At 39.7% G+C, this 25368-nt stretch overlaps 1 protein-coding gene across 1 annotated transcript; it reads right to left on the minus strand.

The window, feature by feature from the left end:
• Positions 1–106: 106 nt before the first annotated feature.
• Positions 107–22479, minus strand: npdc1a (neural proliferation, differentiation and control, 1a). The gene is made up of 8 exons (XM_082539720.1): positions 22154–22479; positions 3277–3393; positions 2761–2976; positions 2261–2327; positions 1723–1804; positions 1504–1583; positions 1265–1364; positions 107–1162 (listed from the first exon to the last, which is right to left on the minus strand). Exons 1-8 carry the CDS (start codon positions 22263–22265, stop codon positions 1091–1093), a joined length of 846 nt encoding a protein of 281 aa, XP_082395846.1. The 5' UTR covers positions 22266–22479; the 3' UTR covers positions 107–1090.
• Between the last annotated feature and the right edge of the window lie 2889 nt (positions 22480–25368).

Raw genomic sequence — 25368 nt, forward strand, 5'->3', positions numbered from 1 at the left:
TGCAATAAAGTCCAGGTCTATGGAAGCAAATTACTGAGGGGTGGCACAAATTTCTGCACATTACCAAATGTTATCCACAGAAATAAAAGGCTAAACAACGTCCATGTTGCATGTGGTAAAAAGTTTTAATTCCAGTAGTTAGTCTGCATGTACAAATATCTATAAAAAGTGAACACTATCACTCTTTGTATGTACAATTTGCAGCATGAGGTTAACTTGGGACTGCTAAGAGGCAAGAAAGACGATACAAGACAGAGATTATTACCACCTACACGTCTATCACAACAGCCTGTCTCCAAAATTTCATTCAAGTGCTTGGAAGTCACTTTTACTGTACATTTGTCCTGCAGCAATAGGATGCATACATACATACAGGAGGCAGAAAATTCATTGCAGCATTGCCATGTTTCAAACACTATACAATCAAACCATGCAAAATACATCACTGAGTACTTCATTTTCATTTCTATTCAATATATCTATAGTCTTAAAAATCTTCATGTGCAGCTTATGTGGATAAAAAACAAAAACAAAACAAAACAAAAAAAACAAACAAACTCAACAACACTAATATTTTTAATGTTAAACCTTGTGTTTTGTTAGGGAGTTTTTCCTGGGTATCTGTTCAGGCTGTCGACTGTTAGAACGTTTTCAGCTTATTTATTTGTATCTGCATGGTACACTTTTTAGCTATAGTATCATATTCTTTGGAAACAGCTGCAGAATTTTAGGAAAATAACAAAGGTTGAGGAAGAAATCTTAACTTAGAGTTTGACATTTAGGTAGGACAAACACCTAGCGGGGTATGCAAACTTACATTAAAAGACAAAGTGGCTTCGAAACAGACACAGAAATAAATTAACAAGGAAACCACCACACATTTGTAGTATTAAAAGCCGTGCTGGGGGAGATAGAGTAAAGGGTGAACAGGAAAAAGTCAGTTTTATCACATCATCTTCTACCAGAATCCTTCATTTCGATGCATGCAGTGTGAAATTGCGAGGCATCTTCCAGAAAAATGGCTTGTATGCCTGTGTGTGTGTGTGTGTGTGTGTGTGTGTGTGTGCGCACACTGTAAAGTGCTCAGCATTCATTTTGCATTCCCCTGATAAGGTACAGCTGAATCATCAAACAGAGGGTTCTTCACCTCCATCTCTCCAGTCTGTTGAGAGAGCGCAGAAAATGAGCAGCCAGTCATAAAACATTAGGAATGATCAGTGCTGTAAATATGTGTATGCGCGACTTTATGCGTGCGTTTACTCACTGGTGCAAGTCCGGGACACTCGTATACTGTGAAGTCACCTCCCACCTCTTCCTCATCTGATGTGCCCTCAGTTTCACTGACTTTCTGTTCTGGCTTGTGACTAAAAAAACGAATCGACACTTGAGTTAATGTGGAGGTGATGGGGTCAAAGGGCACAGGGAAAGGATGTGGTTTAAAGTCTATAAAAAGGCACAAAGGTGTTGCAAAAAGAGAGAAAGACAAAATAGCAAATAATTTACTTTCCCATTGAGAGCATCTGCTGTTTTTGATGTTGATAGTGAAACATTTGAGCACTTTGGGCCAGAGTCTTATCTCCCATCTGTGGAGCAAACAAAAGCAGGAAGTGTGGATCACACATTTGAAGACAGAAGCTCACAAACCTTGTGGTTAAAGCAGAAGAAGAAGTGAGAAACAGAACTAATAATACCCGTTAGGCAAAGCTAGAGATGGGCGCTTACCGAAGTACCACTGGCAGATACACCCGCCCCTCCAAAAGCAGGGTAGTCTACCTTCTCGGCAAGATGTGATTCTTTTTGAAACCTGTGGGCATCATCAGCTTCTTTTAATACTTGAGGGGGTTTTCCACTTAAAAACAATCTTAAACACAACCTCAGAGCTTATGGTAGGTTATGGTGACAGCAGATTTAAGCAGGTTCTGATCTCACGGCCACGTCAAAGAGTTTCTGAATGTTCTTGCACAGCATGTGTCTTTATAACTTTAAGTTATTAAATGCATAAAACCAAACAGAACTAAACATTTCATAGATTATACTGCATGTAACTGTGTAAACTATTAGTTCTTTTTGACTTCAAAATGTAAAATAAATGACTTTTTTTTTTTAAATATAAATTAACTAACTGCTGTATTGTTGCAAACACACTAGATTTGGCTTTGTGTTGCACTCACTTCATTTCAAATGAGAATTTCATATTCTGGTAAACTTTATTCAGCAGCTTTCTCTTGCATTACTTCAGATTTTCGGTATTCACACTTACTTGATGTAGCAGACAGTAGCCAGGATCACTGCCACCGTTCCCACCACCACACACACAGAGATGATAACTGCAAATTGATACAAAGAAAGAGGTAAACAGAGGGGAACAGAGCCTGTTAGGGGCAAATAACAAGTAAGTGAGTGAGAAACTGATAACCACTGTGCTAGGCATTTATGATGGCTAATTTAATTACCTGTTAGCTAATTCGCTCAGTATAATTGGACATCAAAATGATGCGCAACATTGACGACAGTGATAAGATCTTCTAAGGCAAACTTAGAGCTAGGAGGCAACAAAACGGCTTGATAAGAAATAAGACAAGGCCCAATTTTTTATCTGGTTACACCCTAATGTTGCACCAGAAACCTGAATTTCCTGCTAACAGAGAAAAAGTGGTTTTTTCCCTTTGTGGGTACACAGAGAAGCCTCTTGAAGCCTCTCGCTGCAAACATCAGGCCCCTTGGCACTGTTGTGTACTGAGTACATGAATTTATACTCACTAATAATTACGGTGTCTGCCATGGGTGCTGGCACAGGTATAGGCCCAGCGCGGCCCTCCACATCAGCGGTCCAGGGTTGTGGTGTTGCTGCATTAGAAGATGGAGCTGCAGTGGAGATATTCAGGCTTTCACTTAACATTATTCCCTGTATCTTCTTTTTGTGTTTGGAGGCATCCGTCTTGCTGTTTTTTCTATCTGTTCCGGAAATAATGGCGACTGGAAAGAGAGAGTAGGAAGCAAAAACAGCAACAGAGTCACAATCACAGGTTACAAGTAAAAGGAAGGAAAAGCATTATCTGATCAGTCAAAGTGCTTCACAGATGACTGGTATGCAATAATCAGACAGCTGAAATGTAACATGTAGCATAACATAATAAAAGAAACACTTCAATGGGACACAAAACACTCTATGAGCTTTAAAAAAACCAAAAAAAACAATAATACTCAAGCCTCTGTCTCAAATGGAGAATAATGTGTGATTACCACTTCTATACGATTCTGCTGCATTTTTCTTACCTGGATGTTTGGATTGCTTTCTTGTTGTTTGTTGCTTCATCTCCAACACTTCCTGTCTCTCAATGATGGAGTGAAGGAAGTCAATTTCTTCATCCAGGTCATAGGCTTTAATCTTATCTAAAGATGAGAAAAGATTCAGACGTTTTACTGAGAGAATTAATGAATTAAACCACCGATTATAAAAAGCAGTAACAATCGCAGTGAAAGCCAAAGCCTTTAACAATGAACTCATTCATATAGCATACAAATTGGATAGTAACCACAGACTAATTTTACAGTGGCTTGCAAAAGTATTCGGCCCCCTTGAATTTTCCCACATTTTGTCACATTACAGCCACAAACATGAATCAATTTTATTGGAATTCCACGTGAAAGACCAACACAAAGTGGTGCACATGTGAGAAGTGGAACGAAAATCATACATGATTCCAAACATTTTTTACAAATAAATAACTGAAGAGTGGGGTGTGCGTAATTATTCAGCCCCTTGAGTCAATACTTTGTTGAGTCTGGGGCTGAATAATTTATTGGCAAAGTATATGCGCAAACACATACAAGGATTTGGTTCTGATCAATGGTGTCTCTCAAGCACAACAATGTTAGCAACACAATATATGAGCAACAAAGAGTGTACATAAAGAGCAGTTGCAGTCTGGCAGTGTGAAGCAATGTGACAGTTCAACTATATACTATATAATGAAATGAAAAACAGCAGCTAGAAGCTCATACGACACAATTAGGACAACATTACTCTCTTTGTCCAGCTGGTCTTCTCAGTTCCCAGATGTTTACACACTGTTGTGTCAGAGAGTTTGCTAGACAGTGGTCCTTTCCCATCTTATTGTAGAGACGTGTTAATGTACATTTTACACGTCTTCTATGTTCTATTGTGAATAAAATCTGGGTGTATGAGACTTGCACATCATTGCGTTTTCAAGTTTTGCAGAACGTTACTTGCATCAAGGCTTCCTCTCCTCCAACCGACTGACTATTTGGATTTCTTCTCTCTTTGTTTTTGTCATCTCTTTTCCGAAAGGTCTCAGAAACACAACTTTAAAGTTAATCCAGTTTAGTGACTGAAGGTGACAGGTGACTATTGTTGTAACCAGGGGAGGGACAAGCACGGAGCGTTTGCATATGGTTGAGGAATGTATGCATAGATTTGCATGTGTTTTGACTCTCAAGTGACAAACAGTGAGCATGCTCGTGCCTTCTTTTCTCCAGGGGACTGATTAAAAAGGACACAATGCTAAACTGTTGTTAACAGCCCTTTAGGCCAGACAATGAGTCACATTCTTGCAGGACAGCCAAAGGCTCCAGGGCGACCGGGGCCGAGAGCGTGTGTGTGGCCACAGGAGGAAGCACCGCAGGGGGGCAGGAGCAATCAGCCAAACCCTGGCTTCACTGGGATCCAGTTGCTGCCTTCACAATAGACCCCACAGCTCACTGCTAATGGTGATAATCAAAGAGTTGTTTCCCCCTGTAACACTTATCTGCTATATATCAAATGCTATAATTTGATATTATTGCTGTTTGCATATAATCCTAGTGAGACAAGAAGCCTCGAGTAAAATAAAGAATCAAAAGAATTAAATCTAACTACATGAACGATAATACATTATATCACCATTCAGCATTATTCCCATGAGATTCTTGTTATAAATAAAATTTATTTGATAGAGATGATGCTCTTTAAATTACAGCCAATTTCAATTTACAACTTTTTTCCTAGTTGAGTGTTTAAATACACAAAAATGTTTTACAGTATTCAATTACATAAAACTACAACATTATAGAGATAAATGACTACAATCAATACATATTTCTCAGGATCAGAACAGAAATATAATGAAATACAAATAAAAAGACACATTAAGTAGAATACTCTTTCCTAAAATCTTTACTGTGAAAGATTTAATACTTAATAGTATTTTAAGAGAAAATTAATGAATCACTCAAAGCGTTTGAGAGATTCTGATTTTTAAAGGTTGTGTCAATGATGACAATGAAGAGCCTTTTTTATCCATTCATCCTGTCTGATCCTTGAAGAATACCCATTCTATTTTTCAGCACAGGTTACTTTTCTCAGTCAACCCCTCACACAATCAACATCCTGAACAAATATTTAGCACAGCGTGCATTTTAAAAACTCCCAAGGAGAAAAAAAAAGGCACGGAGAGCACCACTCAATCCAACTAAACGAATGCGTTATTACGCCAGCACTACATTAATGATTACAGTGTCACTTTCCCTCCAGAAGGCTGGCCATCTGGCCAAGCTAATGCGTGTGATATGACATGCCAGCACTTTCACTGAGTGCTTTGTTACTGTGTCACCCCCCCTCGCCCCTCCAATCACACACACCACCACAAAAACACTACCACACACACACAAACACACACATACACCATTGGCTATTTAGTGCACTCCATAGCAGGTGTCTGTGGAGGCGGGACGTACCATCTGTACCCTGCAGGTGGATAAGAGCACCAACTGTGCCTCTGTGGTCGGCAGGAGCGTGTGGAGATGTGGGTTTAAATTCTAGTGAAACACACAAGAGTAAGTAGAGCCTGGCTGGTGGTGTCACAAATGTGTGGTGTTACTAAAAAATCTGCAGCTGATATGTAAAAAAAAAAAGTAAATAAATAAATAAAAGTATTATATTTAGAAAAATCCCTCAGCATCCCACCGAGGCTAAGGTTGATCATTCACCCAACAAAAGTGGTGACTGTAAAATGTGGGTGGATTGTCACTCACCAAGTATGGACACCTCTCCTTCTGAAAGAGAGTTTCGCCACCGGCCTGATAATGACCCATAACCTCTTGCGAACACCCAGGGGGCAGTTGGGTACAACAAACAAACATTAAACATCTCAAAGGGCAATATGGGTCACACACACATGTGCTCTTTTCTTTTCCCACTTAAAAACCATTCACATTTCTTCCTCCCACCCAAGAAAATCACACATGTACACACAGACATGCACACTTACTTCCTCCTTTCCGTAAATGACTGACTTATCGGATTAGTCGCCTCGTTTGCAGGTTCTTGATTAATTCTACAGAAATGTCAAAAATACTATGACACAATTACATGTTTTCAGACCAAAAACGGAACAAAACAAAACGAGGAAGAAGCTCTCAAAAAAGTAAATATTTATATTGACTATATCACTGCTCCTTTATAAATTACAAGCTATAAAGCGATTAAACCTAGTTTTATGTCAGCATGCTTAGAAGCAGCAGGACAAGAAGTAACTGAGCTCTGGCCTGTTAATGTATAATCGGTGTGTCCTGCTGCCACCTAGTGTGTAGTTGAATTAATGGCGGTAGACAAGATGGAGACTAAGCGTCAATTCAGGGTTTTTGCAGCACAGTACTTTTTTTTTTTTTTTTTTGGCGCGACCTCAAGAAATTTAAGCCAAAAAACAAGGAGAAACCTGCCAGCATTGTAATATTATTTTTAACCTGACCTTTTTTTTTTTTTTTTTTTAAACTGGTCTTCATAATCATCAATCATAATAGACACACTTACTGCCTTTACTATCTGGAGGTGGCTCACACTTACATTCACTCCCAAATGTTTAATTCTGAGCCAGGAGTAAAACTAACAGTTGAAAATATTCTCAGATTTTCTAAAGATCTGTGACTAAACAGTGCTGGTCATGGCTCTGAGATCAGTACATGCTCTTTTCAGTGGGTTTGGAAAAAAGGTCAAGAAGACAATTAAGCCAGAGGAAAGAAACCAAAAAAAGGTCACAGTTTAATCAGAATCTTGTATTTACTTTATAAGGTGGTGAGTGGAGGGACTGGTGCGTAGTTAAAATGCCATTCTGCCACTTCATCTCTCAAGTTGGTTCCTGTGTACTTTATAATTGTAGCACCGAGCCATTATCCACCTGCTATAAAAGTTAGTCGCAGCTGAGTGCACGCTTTTAGGTCAGTGCGAAACCTAACCAGCAGAATTTCTATCACAAATAAAGAGCCGCACCTGTTTTTCCATGCATACTTACACAAAATGACGACGCCTACTAATATAAAGAGAAAATAAAAGTCTAAGAAGCTGGCAATAAATCACGCAGAATGCGCTGATCTTTTCTCTGATCAAGTCTTAGAAAGGCGATTTTTAGAGGTCAGTCAGTTATTAAAATCTGCAAATATTCATACTGATACTGTTATGTAAAATAACTACACAAAGCAGCAAACCCAGCATAGCAACAGTAGCTGTAAAAATAAAAATTTAATTTCAGGTATATAATAGACAACAGAGCCAAATTTATTTGATTTCTATCAACTTCTGTTTCCTGATTTTCAAATGTCAAAAAAAAACAACAAAAGTAACAAAAAACAACAGCTGTAATATTTGCTGAGGGCAAATGTTCTGATGGTAAAACTGATAAAAAATTAATCACGTAAACTGATAAAATGAGTCATGCTTCTTTCTCTGGTACATTCACTACATGTACAAAGTACTGGGCCACAGTCCCACCTAGCCATGCAGTCTGCCTTTACAAACATCTGCAAAAGAATGGGTCATTCAACAGAGCTCAGTGATTCAAGTGTGGTACTGTATTAGTATGCTACTGCTACTGCAAGAAGTCAATTTTGTGGAATACCTTCCTAGGTATTCCACAATCCGCTGTAAGTCGGATTAATGCAAAGTGGAAGCATTCAGGAATCAGAGTAGAAGTAACGCCAAGGTGACCCAGTACTTTTTGACCACTTAGTGTTGAGCATCATACACATCATTGATGATTTACAGGCTGTAAAACATGTTACATGGGAGTTATTTTACTTTAAGTTTTACAAAAGTAGAACAGCAGGAGTGGTATAAATGGCGGGATTGATTAACTATGATAAATCTGTATACGAATAACATTGACAAAAAAAGAGCATCAAACTAGCTCACTATGTTTTTACACACCACGCTGCATTTAATCATTAGCTCTTATGAATCTATGCTCTCCTCCACAATGTCTCTTTTGTCCCGTCTTCCTCCCCTCACCTCAAGCCAGTCGCGGCTGATTGCTGTCCCTCCCTGAGCCTGGGTCTGCCAGAGGTTTCTTCCTGTTAAAAGGAACCTTTTCCTTCTCCTTATAGCAAAATGCATGCTCAAAGGGATTTCTCTGTATTATTGTAGGGTCTTACCTTAGAATTTAAAGCACCTTAAGGTGAGCTGTTGCTTTAATTTGGCGCTTTATACATAAACAAAACGGAATTAAACTGAATTTCAGATGGTGATCATATTTTTTCTTATTTTTAATACAGTGTGCCTTGTTAACATTTCATCGAGTCACAGAAAAGAAAAACAACAACAACAACAACAAAAAACGAGCTCATTTGTAAACAAACTGAAATAATGGAAATTCAGGTTACAATTTTTCTCGCCTCATCTTACAAAAGTATATGGCTGCAGGATATTTTCAACTGTCAGCATGTCATGGCCTTTTTGTTATTGATGGCTTGGTTTTATGTTGCATTATACAAGTCAGTATGAGCATGTGTACCTAACGGGGGGGGGGAGTCTCACATAGCTCCATGTAGATATAAAAGGCAAAAAAAAATAACTCCTGAAGAAAGCGATTGCTGTGCCTTTAGCATATACGGTTTCACAGCAAGCATGCAATCAGGTGACACAGCTTTCAGTCATACTGTGTGTTGACAAATGGCAGTGCACACCTCTATGTCAAACACAGGCTGGCCCAACAATAAACAATAAAAAAGTGCTGCTTGCCTCGCTTGCTCCACTTCCAGTGCTTGCTTACAAATAACTTTGAACAGTAGAAACTCGACAGTCGACTGTCACCATAGAGGCGAACAGTCACACAACAGAATTTTGATCTAAAAATGTAGGTAATCACTCCTTTAGTTGGAACAATAGGAATGACCTCAGAAGTGCAATATGCAGGACGTAATATAGCAGAGGTAGCCACAGCCCCGTGCAAAGAAAATACACCAAAAACCTACAGACTGTATGAATGAATCTGTTACAGTTCCTTTTGTGTGTGTTTGAGGGCATGTGCATTTGAATGTGAAAATGAGAGAGAGACTCATGTGGATCAGTGTATTCTGCAGTGTATTCCTAAAGTGGTTTATGTAACCACTTTAGGAAGCTTAGAGACCTATGATGTACTAGATTCACAGCACCACATACGTAAACATCACAGAGACACAAAAGCAGAAATGCCACCCAACATTAAAGTAACTATACTAACCGATTGCATCTTATCATCCCAGCGGACAGTTAATAATCCTCTCTCCTTCTGCATGATGTGACCTTTTATCCGCTGACACTTATCTCCCCCTCTTGTTTACCTCGCTCTCTGATGCTGCTGAGAATAATTTGAGCCAAGTTCGCACTGGATCCTCTCCTGCTGCAAATCTATATAAATTATTAATCCTTAAAAAGCCACATGTGGCCCACCAGCTGACATAAACACACACACGGTTCAAACACGCAAACGTTCACGCTCCTGAACACAAGATGCTGCCTTTTCTCTGTCCAACGTCTGTTGTGAAACGTGGAGTGCGTGTCAGCAGTGTAATGCCACGTCATGAAAATCTGAAAAATAGCATTTATTTCTGCAGCTTGGCTCTTTCACTGAGAGATATTGGATTCAGTGATGGAGATGAAGGTTAACAGAGACAGAGAGAGAGAAAGGCATGTCATCTGAGTGATTAAGGCCGCCAGTGCGGGGGCACTGCACGTGTGTGTGCGTGTTAGATGTAGCAGGGGCAGGGACGGATTACAATACAGAGAGAATCAGCCTACGCCATAGTTGCCAGAGGCATTGGAGGAAGAAGAGGGGGGTGAGCGAGGACCACAATAAGATGCCCTGGCAAAGAATCACACCATTAGGATAAGACATTAGCACGTTTGCCTGTTTATTATCAGAGAGAAGCCATTTGAACCTCACACAGGTAACCAAACTTCAGAGTGTTATTACAATATGCACAAAGAACTAGTCCAAAATTCTCAGTTTATTCTTGTCAAGCTGATATATATATTTTTTTATCTCAGTTTTAACTCTGCGAATCCAAAGACTGGAGAGTGACGTGCATGGCAAACAGTCACAGAATTCAAATGTTCCTAATTATTAGCTGCCCTTTCACGTCAATGATTAATGATTTTGTCAGTAAAAATTATATACGTTTTTAAACTAGCTGATCATTTCCATCCCGTGCACTGGTTTTATCCTGGTCCTCCAGTTTTTCCCACAGTTGAAAAACATGCTGACAGGCTTAATGAATTAAAGACGCTCACACAGTTTATTTCAACAGTTTTACTTCCTAGTGCTTAAAAAAAAAAAGGTTGGAAATGTTTGAAGATAACCAAACAAAATTACAGTTGTTCAGTAGAAGAAAAAGACTCGTGAGATTATCGTGTGGTGGATAATATCTAACAACACCACATTACTTCTGTCTTAGTTAAGTCTTTAAAATCAAGTGCTAGTTTGAGCTGTAATGTCCTCACAGGAACTGAGGAGTTTGTGAGCATAGTAAGTGCAGAGCCGTGTGAGAGCACGCTTATCTTTTTTCCCCCCCACATACCATAACGCACGCAGCGTCCTTCCTCACTCTCCTGCAGAGGAGATCGGCAGGGACCACAATCTGAAGAACCACGCTTGCAGGAGTCGCGCCCCTGTTTAGCACAGACTGAGCGACACCCGTGGGCTGCATGAGAGGAGTGAAAATAAGTCTCATCAGCACCGCAGTCACACTGATGTGATGCAGAAACGATGCTTTTAACGTGGCGGTGAAATAGCGCTCTTCACGTTGAACGAATAAGAAATGCTTCACCATTACTGTCAGTCCTTTTATTAGTGTCTCTGTTTAGAAATAAAAGACCTGCTGTGGAACACAGTGTCTGTTGATGTCAGAGTTACATCACAGCTTCACAGAGATTTGGAAAATTGTTTTAAGAGTTCAATGTAACCTCTTAGGTTTAATATTGTCAGTAAGAGAGCCACACTTTTTATAGCTATCTGGATTTTATAACGCGGTGAGCCCCACCTGTTTGGCCGTCGATATCTGGTTAATCACTTGACCCGATTACTGCCGGTTTCACAGAGCTGCATCTGGATATATACACAAACAGCATGACAGACACACAAAAGAGGGAGTGGGTCACAGAACCACAGCAGGTGTGTTGGTGGCAGAGGGCAAGTGGAGCTCTGGTATGTTATCAGAGTGGATAATGAGCCCAGCAGTGCTGCACAGCTAAAGGTGAACAGCACAGCGGGCAGTGGTGCCGGCTTAATGAACACGAGGAGACTCCAGTATTTCCAAAGAATAACAGGTCAGGGCTGGTCAAGTATACAGTGTAATATACGACTACTGTAAAAACTTGGCTCAAGCTAGTGAGGCTGCCACAGCAGGGACTGAGTTTAGGCTCCTAGGAAAAGGGTGAAGGTGCAGCATTGTAGAGCAGGGGTGTCAAACATTAGGCTCAGGGGCCTTTCATTTACTGCAGGAGCATTTCTTCATCATGTGGAAAAACTGGCACATACTGTTGAAAGTGCGCTGACAAAATAGGGAGTTTGAGTGGCCCACTTAAGATCAAAGTGAGCTACATGCGGCCCATTACGTAAAATCAGTTTGAAATCCCTGCTGTAGAGGAAGGGATATGCTGTACTCATAATGTACGGAAGAAAGGAAAAGAGTGCACTTAAAGAAAATTTCATCTTGATTATCTTGTTTTCTTAACAGCTGTAACCCAAATTTGTATCTGAAAATAAAATTTGATTACCAAAAACATCACAAAACATCAAATATTTAAGAAGTTAAATATGACATATAAAGTTAAACTTGTTTACCACCATAAAAACACTCAGAAAACCATTGGCGTAAAAGCGAGATCACAAACTTGCAATTTTTTGTTTGCCGCTCATTTCCAAACTGGTACTGCTGATCTGTTCAATTCATTTCTTCTCGTCATGTGGATATAACCCAAACGTTTTTTTGGTCCATCTTTGTTAAATTCATCACATTTTCAAGGCAAAATTTATGAAGTGATTTAAAAGATTGTAGGTGAATTAGATGATTCATTCTTTGAATAATAAACTTTTTTTTTTTTTTTTTTAAACAGACTTACAGTGAAAGTCTTTACTCAATGAAAATCTGACACTCTCAACAGCAGCACATACACATAACACATTTGACAAGGTTACACACTGCCACGACTTTGCAATCGGCAGATGGGCACACATCCACATCTTCTTATGTCACTGACTGGCCTGGCCTGCGAGTGAAGGGCGAATGTGTAATCTGAGAACACTGTTTGACAGACAATATCTGGAGATAATGGAAACCATGGGCTTATTTTTGTGAACCATTGGTGGCTGACAAAAAGAAAATGGTTTATTAATCATCTATTAGCGGGAAAAGCAAATATTTAATTATGATTTGCTTTAGAGTAGCACGCAGGTAGAAATCTCCCTGAGCATCCTCGATTCAAAGTCACACTCTGTTCTCTCCAGTTTGCACTGAAAAGCAGCAGCGCTGTCACCTCCATCTTTCACCACCTGCTTAGTTATTCCACAGCACTGTGAGTGTAGCATGCTCATGCACCAAATTCCCCTCATTTCTAATTACAAGATTAGAAGTTCTCTCTGTTGCTTCTTTCCACTTCCTTCAATCTATAACCTTACAGGGAAAAAAGCATCACTAGAGCTTACTCTGTCCTTGTCCTTTTATGCAACTGCAAAAACTTACTTAACTGACTGAGTACAGCTCATTGCTGGGTATGTGTTTGCTGTAAGACCATGCAAATGCACTTAATTCAGAATTCGCCAAAATTTAGATCGACTTTCTTTTTTTTTCTCCATGTGAAAACAACACTGGTAGCTCCTATTCTTACTCCCAAAGACAAGCACAGAGCCAGTTTCGGTTTAAGAATGCATTCCTCTTCTAAACAGCCTTTCAAGCTTATCTGTCCTCTCTCATTCTCTCTCACAACAATCATCAGTCAGTTTTCTTTTTTCCCTCCACCAATTGTTTATTTATTTAACACCTCTTTGATCACAAGCCATTTAGGCCCAGATTAGGTGTTGATGAATGCACTCATGTCACAGATCAAATAAGCTGTTCTCATCTGTAAATGTGAGTTAATCAGTCCACTACTTTGGTCCCGAGGTGCTTTGATTGCCAGTGGATGAAGCCTAATGCTGTGGTTCTCAATGTAACAGCACAGGACAGCAGTGCTCTAAAATTCTGCCATATGCTCAGAAATGTTATAGCTGCTTGCGGCAATAAAATAAATAAAAGCAAACCACAGTCATCACCATGTGGCACAAATCATTATCAGGCAACTTAAGAAATGATGATGATGATGATTTTATACCTTTAGACTTAAAGAAAAATGTAATTTTTGCCTCCATCGTGCAGTAAATACTGATGATGAAGTGAAAGAGGTTACGATTTCTACTGAGTCACTCCAGAGTCTCTGGGGTTTTTTAAGGAGTCAAGTTTTAAGCTTCAAATTTGTTTCTTGGACTCTAGTAGAGTAGCTTTGCATGATTTACTTTCAAAATTATCCTTATTTATCTTACACTGGCTCCTTGACAAGTCATTTTAGCTCCTTGTCCTTTTTCTCTTTATGTCAGATTTCTTCCACTTTTAGTCCAAACGCCAGTTAGCAGGGGCTTGTGTGGACCAGAGTTGACCATATAAGGATATGTGCTCTCATGACATCATACAGAGCCATGGGTACAAAAAACCCATAGTGTAAACTAAACATTTGTAACAGAAACATTGAGTAACAGAAATTACTTATACTGGCCTTAGCATATGAAACACTGTAACCATTAAAAAAAGCTCACATCCCTGTAATGTTCAAACAAAATTACACAAGACAATTCTTCATTTGTTTGTCATATAAATTTTACAAATGTCAACAAAAGATAAGAACAATTTCATTCCTGTCAAAGTTAGGGATCGGGATTTTTTTTTCTTTATTTTTAGCATCCTGATTATAATAAGACTGCTAGAATTTCAGCACTTCATCTGTTATTCATCATGTGGGAAGTTAATGTGCTGAAACCTACTGCAGTCACATGAGCGAGGAAAATTATTCACCTCACGCACAAGCAGCCATACATACACAAACCCACTCTCCGTGCTCATGAATGTGTGAGGCTGACAACGGAGCGAAAATGATGGTGAGAGGTGCAGCAGTCAAACAGAAACTGCATGCATTACCATTTTCTAGCATAAAAAGGTTTATACAATAATTAATCTGCAGTAGTAGGCCTTTGGTTCTCCAGAAAGCCAAACCGCAAATACATATGATGATACTTTTCTAAACACACCTGAACAACATGGCCCTGAGTGCTTAATCCACTGCATTATGAGAAATAGCTAAGTAAATACATGCAGTGGGCATTAGTTGAAGTGTACCGTATTTGCCTAATGCTGAACATATGTTATTAAATCAGCAGAGATGTGTCCCAATTTGCTTCTGTTCAGTCTACAGGCATCGGTTTTCCTCGCGTATGTTCTGAGCTGTCAAGGCCACCATAAATGAACAAACAAAGATGCTCAACAACATGACAATCGTATGACCAAGCTGCTCAAATCTGTTTGTGGCTGTGACAAAAGGAATCATCGAAGTGCGTAGTCTGACAGGCTCGGATCCGCATGAAGTTGGGGCGGGCATATGTCCGGGCCAGCCAATCCCCCGTGAGTCCTGGAGCACTGTAGCTTCCATGGAGGAAGGCGGGGCCACCTGAGGCCAGCGGCCGTAACAACGTCAAACAGGCAAAGAGGTGGCCTTGCGTCCACACAGTGTTGATGCTAATTAGGAAGCTCAGTTAAGATGACAAAGGAAGAGGAATATAAAACAAGACAGAACAAGAGATGGAGAATGGATACACATTAATAATATAGATACACATTTGAAAAAGCAGATTTTCTGCACTAGATAAGGACGTTTAGTCTCAGCTAAGACAGAGGAGGTGTGAAAAAAAAAAACATTATGCAACTCAGGGACTCAGAAGTCCTTGGAACAAGTGAAAAATGACTTTACTAACCATCTGCTGCTGCTGTTGCCAGGCTGTGTGCTAAGCAGCAGCTTTGCCAGCAAGAAATGAGAGGCAAGCAGAGGCATTCTCACACAGCCTGGTACACACCTACACTCCCAGACCAACACTAAGACACATGCACACAAAAAATCTTTGATTTTTTTTTTTCTCTAACTTTTGTCACATTACTGTGTACACATTTAAGCTGTTCTACAAATACAGTAAAATAAACCACACAGCCATGTGTGTGAATGTAAGCGAGTTAGAGGAAGCAGGAAATGGGTATGCCAGGAGGACCATACACTCCCATTGTGTTCATTTCCTGACCCTTTGATAGCAGACAGGAAGCAGCCCAACAGTCCAAATCAAGTGAAAACATTAAAGAGGTCTGTGCACAGCTCCTCACTTGATATAGTCCCCATGGATAGTAAATTTGACTCGATTTGAGTGTTTTTATGCTTGCATATGCGGCTTTTTGGAATTCTGTTTATCCACTATGCTCTAACAAATGCCAACAACATGTTTGTAGTGGTTTGTTTTCCCTGGCATCTGCTGGAAAAAGACCTGCTAATGTACGCTACCATGGAAGTGGATTACAGCAGAATAATGTAACACGAGCCAATATGCTGGTCAAGTCATTATAAAGAGCCTCAGAACAAGGATGGCTGTCAAAACCTCATTCTGAAGGAAGTGAAATGGGAAAATCATGCTAAGAGAGAACAGAACAAAAGCCAGCCAACATCCAAGGAAGAACTTTGGATGATAAAGTTGGGCATATCAAATATTGACTTTCTAGCTTGTCAGAATTCTGCAAATTTGGTCTTTGCCTTATCTACTGCATTTCCATTTATGCATGCACATCTCAACAAATCCAAACACCTACTTTCCATTTTCTTCGCAAAATATAAAGAAATTAGCTAGAAAAAAAACCCAAACACATTAGGACATTTTATACAGCTGGGATAATTTCCCTTTTCTGCAGTTAAATGATTATAAGGTCGAAGAAAAACAGACTCAACAGAAGTTTTTACCCACAGGCCGTCAAACATGCCCTACCTCCACCCTGATTGGAGGATAACTGTACTGCCAACACTCATGGACATTACACCTCATATATAAACCAGATTTCTATTTATACTTCAAAGCAACCAACATCCCTACCTCTTTAAACTGTATTTATTATAACCTTATTTAGTATAGTTGCAACAGCACCCCCCTACTCAATGTGCAATATCACTGATCACACTGCACCTGCTCCTCAGATGGCATGTATGTATGTATGTATATATATATATATATATATATATATATATATATATATATATATATATATATATATATGCGTGTATGTGGAAATATGTGTGTGTATGTATGTACGCATGCATACATGTATATATACACACATATATGTATGTTTGTATGGGTGTATCCGTATGTTTGCAGGTGTATGTATAACTGTAAATGTAAATTTGTCTGTGATTGTGTAAATACTTATGCTATTGTGTACTTCACACACATGGAGAAATGCCAAACAGCCTTTCATTGTTCTTGTAACAGTGACAATAAAAGCTATTCTATTCTATTCTATTCTATTATTTAAAACCACTTCTGATTGGACATAGAGGCAGTTTGTCAAGTGGCAGCAACGTATAGGTTTCAGAGTCAGCTTTATTTATCGCAGAGACAGAAAAAGTGGACATATTAACTGTTCTGTAATCCCCAACCCACTTGCCTCATTTCTCAGAAAACCATGCCAAAAACCCTGAAGCCAAAATATAGAGCTGTAAGTGGCTATAAATGGCTGAGGTTGTGAAAACTGTCTACATTATCATTTTCAGTAGCGTAGGTGTTAGTTTCCCTCGGTGATCTGGTACGATGACTCACCTAAAATTAGGGTGGAAAATGGGGCATGATTTACACCTGCTAGTCATGCGAGCAAAAGCTCAAACAGACATGCAGAAACACAGGCAGTCGTGCTCAAAAGACAGAGGCAGGAAATACACTGGTAGCTTAAGGCAAATTACATTTTTTTATTTATTTTTTTTTACATGATGGAAAAATGAGGTCGAACAAGGTTTTGTTTTATACTACTGCCAATCAGGCCCATACCTCGTCTGGCTTATCACAGTCTGCCATTTATATTTCTGTTCCAGTAACTTCTGTCATTTTAGACAATGATGAGTCTAACCCATTACACGGGAGACAATTACTATGTCATTATCATTAGAGTGAAGCAAAGCAGCACATCCCACAGCGAACAGAACAGAGGTTAAAGTGATTAAAACAATGGCGGTGTGCAGGCAGCAAATGAAAGCTCCTTTATTTTGTCATTTTTCCCCCCATTTTATTTTTCATGGTCATCTTGTTTGTTTGCTCCTGGCACGATCAGTTGTTGCAGTACAATATTTCAAATATCCATCCTACGATATTCATTTAGTGAGTCTTATAAAATATTATATATTAGATTGACTAGTGTAAATAATATCGATCAATAGAGGCAGGCATTCCTTCTAACTATATGCACAACGGAAAGAGTGCAGTGAAACCCATGCATGAGGTATTGCTAGTAGTTGTATTTAAAATCAGGCTAAACCGATGCAGACATTCTTGTTAAGGATGTGGCTACACGCAAATGCAAACCTGCTGACAGAGAAAATTTGGTGCTCTGAATTTTCACCTTTTACTACACAGCAGTAATCAAAAGAAAGAAGTGCAGAGAAACTAATTGAAGGTAAAATTCTGCTGACTCGGGTTTGATCAAACGTGTGTGTGTTTGAAATTAGCTAATTGTGGCTTACAGCGCGAGTGAAATGAGTCAGCAAAATACACAGCCGACTTGGGGGATGTCACACCGAGATATCACTGAAAATGATCATCTGGTTAGGGGGAAAGCACTGAGGTCACTGCAGCTCCCACATATTAAGACGATGCTTTCGAGTAAAAATTGTCAACGTAACATCTGGGGCTCCGTGCAGCTGTGTCTTGGTTGTTCAAAAGTTCATCTGACTGTAGTAAAAGGCTTTTAGCTTATATGTTAGGACCAAACTGGACTGCACTGGAGTGAACTGGAGCAGAGTTGTTGGGGGAAAACTCTGTAAAAAACCCAGGAGAAATAAAGACACAATGAGACAAGGTTACTTTTTATGCTTTAACGTGCGCACGGGTGAGCTGCAAAGAACAACTCACGTCGTGAACAGAGGCTTGGCACTTTTTATAGAAAAGACAATGAGAACAGGATAAGAAAATAATAAACAGATAAAATAAACAACTCCATATGTGGCGCTAGTCTCGTCAGCAGAGAGCTGGGAGAAAGCTGTGAGAGATAAAACAATCTAAAACAATATGTCCTCGCTGGGAAAGTCTAAGAGGATAATTCTAAACTAATCTAACCATAGACAAAGGGCAGAGAAAAGGCATCTTTGTACATTTAAAAGAAGGTAAAGAAACATAGAATCATTTTCCACTAACAAGAGTGAATGAATGGATGTTGAGAAAAAGAAAGAAACAAGCACACAGAGTCCTTCATTTCTTGAAAAGATAGCTCTAGATGCTCTGTAAGTTAATTTTGGCCCTTTAATTTCCCAGAGAGGTCTGCTAGTCCACAGAATGCTCTCAAATACGAGGGGGAGTGGGAGCTTTAACGAAGCCACTGCAGCAAAACCTTGGCTGGTCACTTATTTTTCCAGACAAAGACCTCAGTGAGATAGATCAATATTATTGGTAAGTGTTTCCTGGCCACTGTGTAATTTCAATAATTTTCCCTTTCTCTACCGAGTGACATCTAATCCCACCAATGACTGCACAAACCACATAACAGGTTCATATGAAACCAGAACGAGCACTTTCTTATCTCTGATCTGCATTTTGTCTTAGAAACAGAGTTCATAAAGACTCCAATTAAAATAAATAAATAAATAAATCACGGTATCTGTGCAAATCGGTGTATGAATTTGGTCATTTTGCTCAGCAGATGCTGAGTAGCCTAAAATAACTACTATTTCCTTACTGTTTTGAACAGAAATCCCCTTGCAAGCCCTAGTTAATCCACTTGTCTTGTTCCTCATTCCAGACAGATTTTTTGAGCTCATGTTTCCTGAAGTCTGCTCAGCAGTGTCACTGACTGTACAGGTGATAGACCGCTTCAGTTATGTCATTTCTAAAAGAGCAGTTTTGTTTTTAAACCCAAAGGAAAACACAAATGTCTTTACACACATAGCAGGTCTTTAACCGTATCCACATGTGAACATACTGTATGTAAGCTTTACCTCGTAAGAATATACAGTGATACCAGACAGTGTATATTAACCCAGTGAGAGTTGTTTAATGTCCTGTGTTTTGTTTTGTTTTTTTAAATCAAAAGACAACAGATGAGTATTGTTGCTGTGCGTGTTTAAAGGAGAGCGCGTGTGACAGCGAAGATATAGATCCTAATCCTAGTGGCAGAAACAGCCGGAGGCAGAGGCTTTCTGAATACTAATCACTCCAACTCTATGTGGGTTTAATGAATGACAAACTTGGCATTTAAGTGTGGCAGCACAATAATGACCAGACTCATTCTGAATATTGAGAAGTGGAGATGATGCTTCTAATATGAAATGCTAAAATTAGACAAACAAAGCTTCTTTTTTTTTCCGAGTGAAAAAAGGTGACTCTCCTGGCGTTGCTAATATAGTACACACCCCTGAGCCTGAATTACACAACAACCTCTGCGTGCTAAATTTATTCTGTATCTTGGCCACCAGGATAGACATACTTTATGTTATCAGTTGGTTAAATTGAGGTTTTGGATTACTTCCATCCCAAAAAACCCCAGTGTTCAGTGAAAGCTCTATGGCTTACTTAAGCACGATGATGATGTGTCAGTGCCTCCTGAATAAACCACCTGATTACATTGGCCCATTCCCAGTCTCTACGTCTACAGTCTTTTAAGGGCATTTCTCCGCAACAACAGCGACGGCTTTGGCCTTTCCCGTCATCAAAATGTTAAGTCCGCTTTCCATAAGTCTTCTCTTCATGCACAAGAAAGATCATTTTGCTTCACAGTTTTAGCTTTCTGATGTCAAACACATGTCTTTCAAGGGAAGCTAGTAAGCGTATAAACTATCACTGAAAGAGCAACCAAACCTAATCTTATAGCTCAATAGAAACCTGAGAATTTAAAAAAATATTCCTTCCTAAAGAAAGTAAAGAACTGGTCTCAACATATTCAGCGACCACTTCTTTAAATTTTTGACATTCAAGCAGCAGTTTCTCAAATGGCCTTGGCTACCAAGAAAGCACAAGACAGAGCAAATTCACACCATTTGGAGCCCAGGGGATGTCAGTGAAGTCTGCAAGGGTTTACTGCTTATTTACATAATTTACATCTATTCCAGGAATATAAAGAATTGGATATATTCACATTACTATGGGGCATGTTATCGGCAAGAATCTGTTGACACGTATAATGATACAGGCGTGTGAATCAGTATATTGCAATGTGTATTCCATTAATTCAGTGGCATTAAAAAAGTAAACTTTTCAAAGAAATGAGACCTAACAGGACACGGGGCAACACAAATGAACCACTGGCTGCTACAAATCTGTTAAGTAAACTATGATTTACACGTAGATGAATCAACACAGTGTTCTAAAGCTTACTATTGTACTCAGCTGCATTTTCTTATACCCAAAATCCTGTCTTGACTTGTAACAATATTAGTCTTTTGCTAGAAATTACTCAGAAGTAGCCACAGAGTGGCAGAAACAACCTGGCTACTGTTATTGGTCCTTTTTTGTGGCAGTCATCATTAAGGTGCAATTCCATCTTTCTTGGGATGTCAATCAAATAGCCATTGGCACTGGATTATTGACAGTAATTCCAGAAATTCCATGAATATCACGATTACTGTTAGTACCGATGTATCACAGCATCCCTTTCTGCTGTGACTGAAAACCAAGAATTTGTACTGCATTTCGTTTAAAGCTTTCATTTCTCCAAGCCGTCGTACATCAGTCAAAGTCCATTCACACTGCACATGCAATACTTCAAATGTAAACACTACGCACATTTCATTTGTCACAAAGCACATCAGAGCACACGCCTTGAACAACCACTTTAAATTGAAAACAGGCTTCTTCTTTTTACACATTCATTCTTATAGAAATCTAAAAAATATACATTAACATCAACAAATTCATACTGGTTTGGGTCAATAGAGGCAGTCAATGTTGAGTATAGTGTGTGTGTGCATGTGTGTGTGTTGATGGGTGCATGCCTTTAATAAAAGATAAAGATTACATGAATCCAGCTGTTGGTTCTCCCACGGGTTTTCTGCATTAATGGCTGAGAAGCAGATTATCGCCCCTGCACATATTAACAGCAACCATCTCTGTGTGGTAAAACATTAGACACACACACTCACATATAAACCTGCAGCCTGGTAGTTCCCACATACTTAAAAATTGCCCACTTGGTTTACACATCACTTCATTTGTCTTACATTTTATAGGGTTATTGTGACATTAACAAAGGTGCAATTGTCAGCACAGAACAGCCTGAGTAACCTGACAAGGAAGGAAATTTGAATTTTTGGCCTTTGTCTTTCCATTGTGCTCTTGTCACTCATTCAGATTCACACGCACTTGCTTAACCTGCCCTCAGCAGCAAGACACATACACAACCAAACGAACACCATAACCAACAATTAAAGTGTGAACAAATCACACTTGTATAGTTGCACATCTCTTCCCCGCGTTAATAACAAAAGCTCTTTGGTGACACGTCCTAGTAGCGTTAATTGGAGCGACAGACAGTCGCGCTACAGCTGAAAACAAGCTCAGGCCACGGATGTTAAGGTGTCCCGTTGGGGATTTACCTGGCAGTCTAGCGCTGACGGGGATGACACAGAGGAGGACCGCGGAGAGCAGCGGCAGCAGCAGCGAGGCCCGGCGCCTGCGCCCGCACCTCGGGCTGGAGAACAGCAGCATCCTTGGGTCTTTTCGGGGACGTTGAACCGCAGACGGGGACGGGGTTTGTTGTCATTCCCCCATCACTTCTTCTTCTTCTTCTTTTTTAAGGTTTTTGTTCTCTGATGCAGGAGAGCTTCAGCGCAATGAGCCCACAGCGATAAGCCGAGCACGTCGCACCGAAGTGCAGTCACACACACACTGCGCACCGTAATCCTTACAGTGCTAAAGATAGCGGAGCTTCAGGCAGGGGAGGGGAGGGTATGTGTTTGACGTGCTGCCTTCAGGGCCTTCTCGGAAACTTACAGATAAAAATACCGACTCCCCTTGACACGTTTACAGTTTGAACATATTTGTTTTCTTTTTTCATCACAGCTATAATTATGCAGACAGTGAGAGGCTGATAATTCACTTCAAATACATTTTAATTGTTTGTTATTGAAAGTCATTTGAAATCAATTTAGTTTCTCTTATTTTAGCCAAAATGAGGTCCACCTAAGCAAAAGTAAGTTGACATTTTAACTTAAAAGCTTTTCTATGGACAGATGTTGGTCAGGTTTTCATTAGTTAAGCTGAAAAGGTCTACAGTATAATATTTCGCTTTCTGTATTGTCATAAGGACGAAACAATATGATTTTTTTTATGACTTTACAAAAATATTGGGACCTAATTTCACAAGTTTCTTGAAAAGGAAAAGCTGCCTTCACTGGTGCTCAAATTCTTCTAGTTTCAAATGCTCCAGTCAAACAGGAGAAATGAAAACGTGTCAGGGTATCATGTTAAATGTATTGGTTAAATACGTGTGACAGATAAAGCCTTTTATAAATGATGGAAAATTCCTAACCTAACCTCAATCATCATGATGTCTTAAATCTTAAATCACAGATTTCCCACATGCACCTGTGATATTATCTTAACTAACTTCATTGCCGTGATAGCCAGGACATTAATTTAAAAAGAAAATGCGTGTACTGAATCATCCGAAGTTATACAGAGATATTTCTACCACCAGATCGAGATCGTGTCTGATCAGATTCCCACTTGCACTTGAATGCAACAGCGATTACAATCAGGATACCACGTAAACGCGTACGTGAGGTTTGACGTCGTGGAAGAACCGGTTTAATAATGTGATCTTCTTGGTTTGATGGTTTTCATGCAGCTGGATAAAGTCGTGTATTCATGAAAAAGTCCTAGTCTTATTTTAATGCGGATAACTGTTCACAGTCATAGTCTACGCATTGCTATTCTTTTTTATTATTATTCTTGTTTATCAATTTTTTCCTCTTCCTAGCAGTACAGATATGATCCAAATGCAGATAGCTGCAAAGGGAGACAGCTGAGGAGCAACAGGTAGCAGCAGGTGGAGGTAAAATGATCTCCAGCTGTATTTTTAAGATGTATAGATAGACATCGAATAGACAAACTCTTTTTTCCATTGTTGTCCCTCCTGTCTGCCAAAGCCATTATTGTTATTTCCCAAACACAGACCAAATGGCGAATAGCAGCTGGAGGCTGTTTGCTTGCTTAGTGCTGAAAGACCATTGCCAAACAAAGAGCGGAATTTAGGTCAGCAAGGATCTTTAGCTGTCCGGTTCAAAGTAAGTCCTCAAACCGGACTACTAGTAGCTCACAGTCTTCCTGTACAAAAAGAAAGAGAGCGTATCGCCTACACCCTCTGTCAGTTCAAATGTTTTACATATCAGGACATAATAAAAAAAATTATCTAGTCTTTAGCAGCTCTTAAAGTTAAGTAAGTGCAACCTGAAATGAACAGGCGAACATGGCATTACACACATAGTACCCATGACATATGAAGCAATGGTTTTCTCTGTGGAGAAGTTCTCACCCACTCTTTCATATAAAATTTGCTTCACGGTTTCATTTATGTAGAGCTCGATTCCCGCCACAGTGTTTCAGTCAGGCTGAGGCCTGGGCTTTGACTGGGCCACAGCAACACCTTGATTCTTTTCTTTTTCAGCCATTCTGTTGTAGATTTGCTGTGTGATCAATACTGACCAAGCTTCAGCTGCTGGTCAGAAGGGCTCACAATCGACTCTAGAATCTAGAGCAGTGACTGCGCGGTGTCTGGGTCCTGTGGCTGTAAAACAAGCCCAGATCATTACCTCTCTGCCAGCGTATTTCACAGTTGGTGCAAGTTGTTTGTGCTGATATGCATTATGGTCAGGCTGCTCCTTACCCTCATAATTCCTATAAAAGCAGTTTGGGTCGACTTAATTTTTCACACTGCTTCTGCATTATGGCTTAACTGTCATAAAATAAATAATGACAAAGTGTCTTATATCAGGGCAGCATGTTCTCCTTGGGTCTGCGTGGGTTCCCTCCAGGTACTCTGCTTCCTCCCACAGTACAAGAACATGCAGTTAGTGGAGTGAGGTTAATTGGGGAAGCTAAATTGCCCAAAGTGTGAATGTGAGTGTGAATGGTTATCTCTGCGTTAGCCGTGTGACAGACTGGTGACCGGTCCAGGATGTACTCCACCTCTCACCCCAGAGGGGATAGGCTCCAGCCCCCTACAACCCTTAATTGGATAAGCAAAGTGGAAAGATGGATGGATGCTATAATATGTCATGTTTGCCACTTCATATGAGGTTGTATTTATCTAACTGTAAGGTCTGATAAAGACCAGATTCCTGTCCTGATATGTAAAACCCTTGTACTTTCTTTTTACTATGACTATACACGCACTTAAAAAAAGCTGTGTAATCAAATGGATTTGTGGTATACTGTATTTTGTGACACACACACACACAAAACCCCCCAACATGTCATTTGTCTTGCAGTAAATTAGATTGCTCTAGGACTACCACTCAACAATTACAACCTCTTTATTCTAAAAGCTGTCCAGAGTCCTTATATGGCGGGGCTTTTTGTGGGTGAAACAGCATCAGCAGCACTATTATAACTGATGTCATCGCAGGCATCATCGTTCTTGCCACGTAGTCCTCTGGAACAAAAACGTGTCAAGGTCTGTCTCATTTTTCCCGGACAAAGGTAGTCAGACAGCATTCTTTTTTTTGAAAAGCTCACAACCCGCTGCAGTGCTGTGGCACGGATGTGATGCATGTGGGTTTTGGAGGCAACTGATGTTACGTGTCTTTTC

Source organism: Aulonocara stuartgranti, assembly GCF_965226115.1.
Source record: "Aulonocara stuartgranti genome assembly, chromosome: 7".
Taxonomy (NCBI): Eukaryota; Metazoa; Chordata; class Actinopteri; order Cichliformes; family Cichlidae; genus Aulonocara; species Aulonocara stuartgranti.

Excerpts from the sequence above, each read along its gene's own strand:
- npdc1a (XM_082539720.1), bottom strand. The coding sequence starts at position 22,265 with ATGCTGCTGTTCTCCAGCCCGAGGTGCGGGCGCAGGCGCCGGGCCTCG. Across the intron at positions 2,977-3,276 it reads AAAGCAATCCAAACATCCAG|TCGCCATTATTTCCGGAACA; the intron begins GTAAGAAAAATG and ends CTCTCTTTCCAG. Across the intron at positions 1,584-1,722 it reads TATCTGCCAGTGGTACTTCG|ATGGGAGATAAGACTCTGGC; the intron begins GTAAGCGCCCAT and ends TTTGCTCCACAG.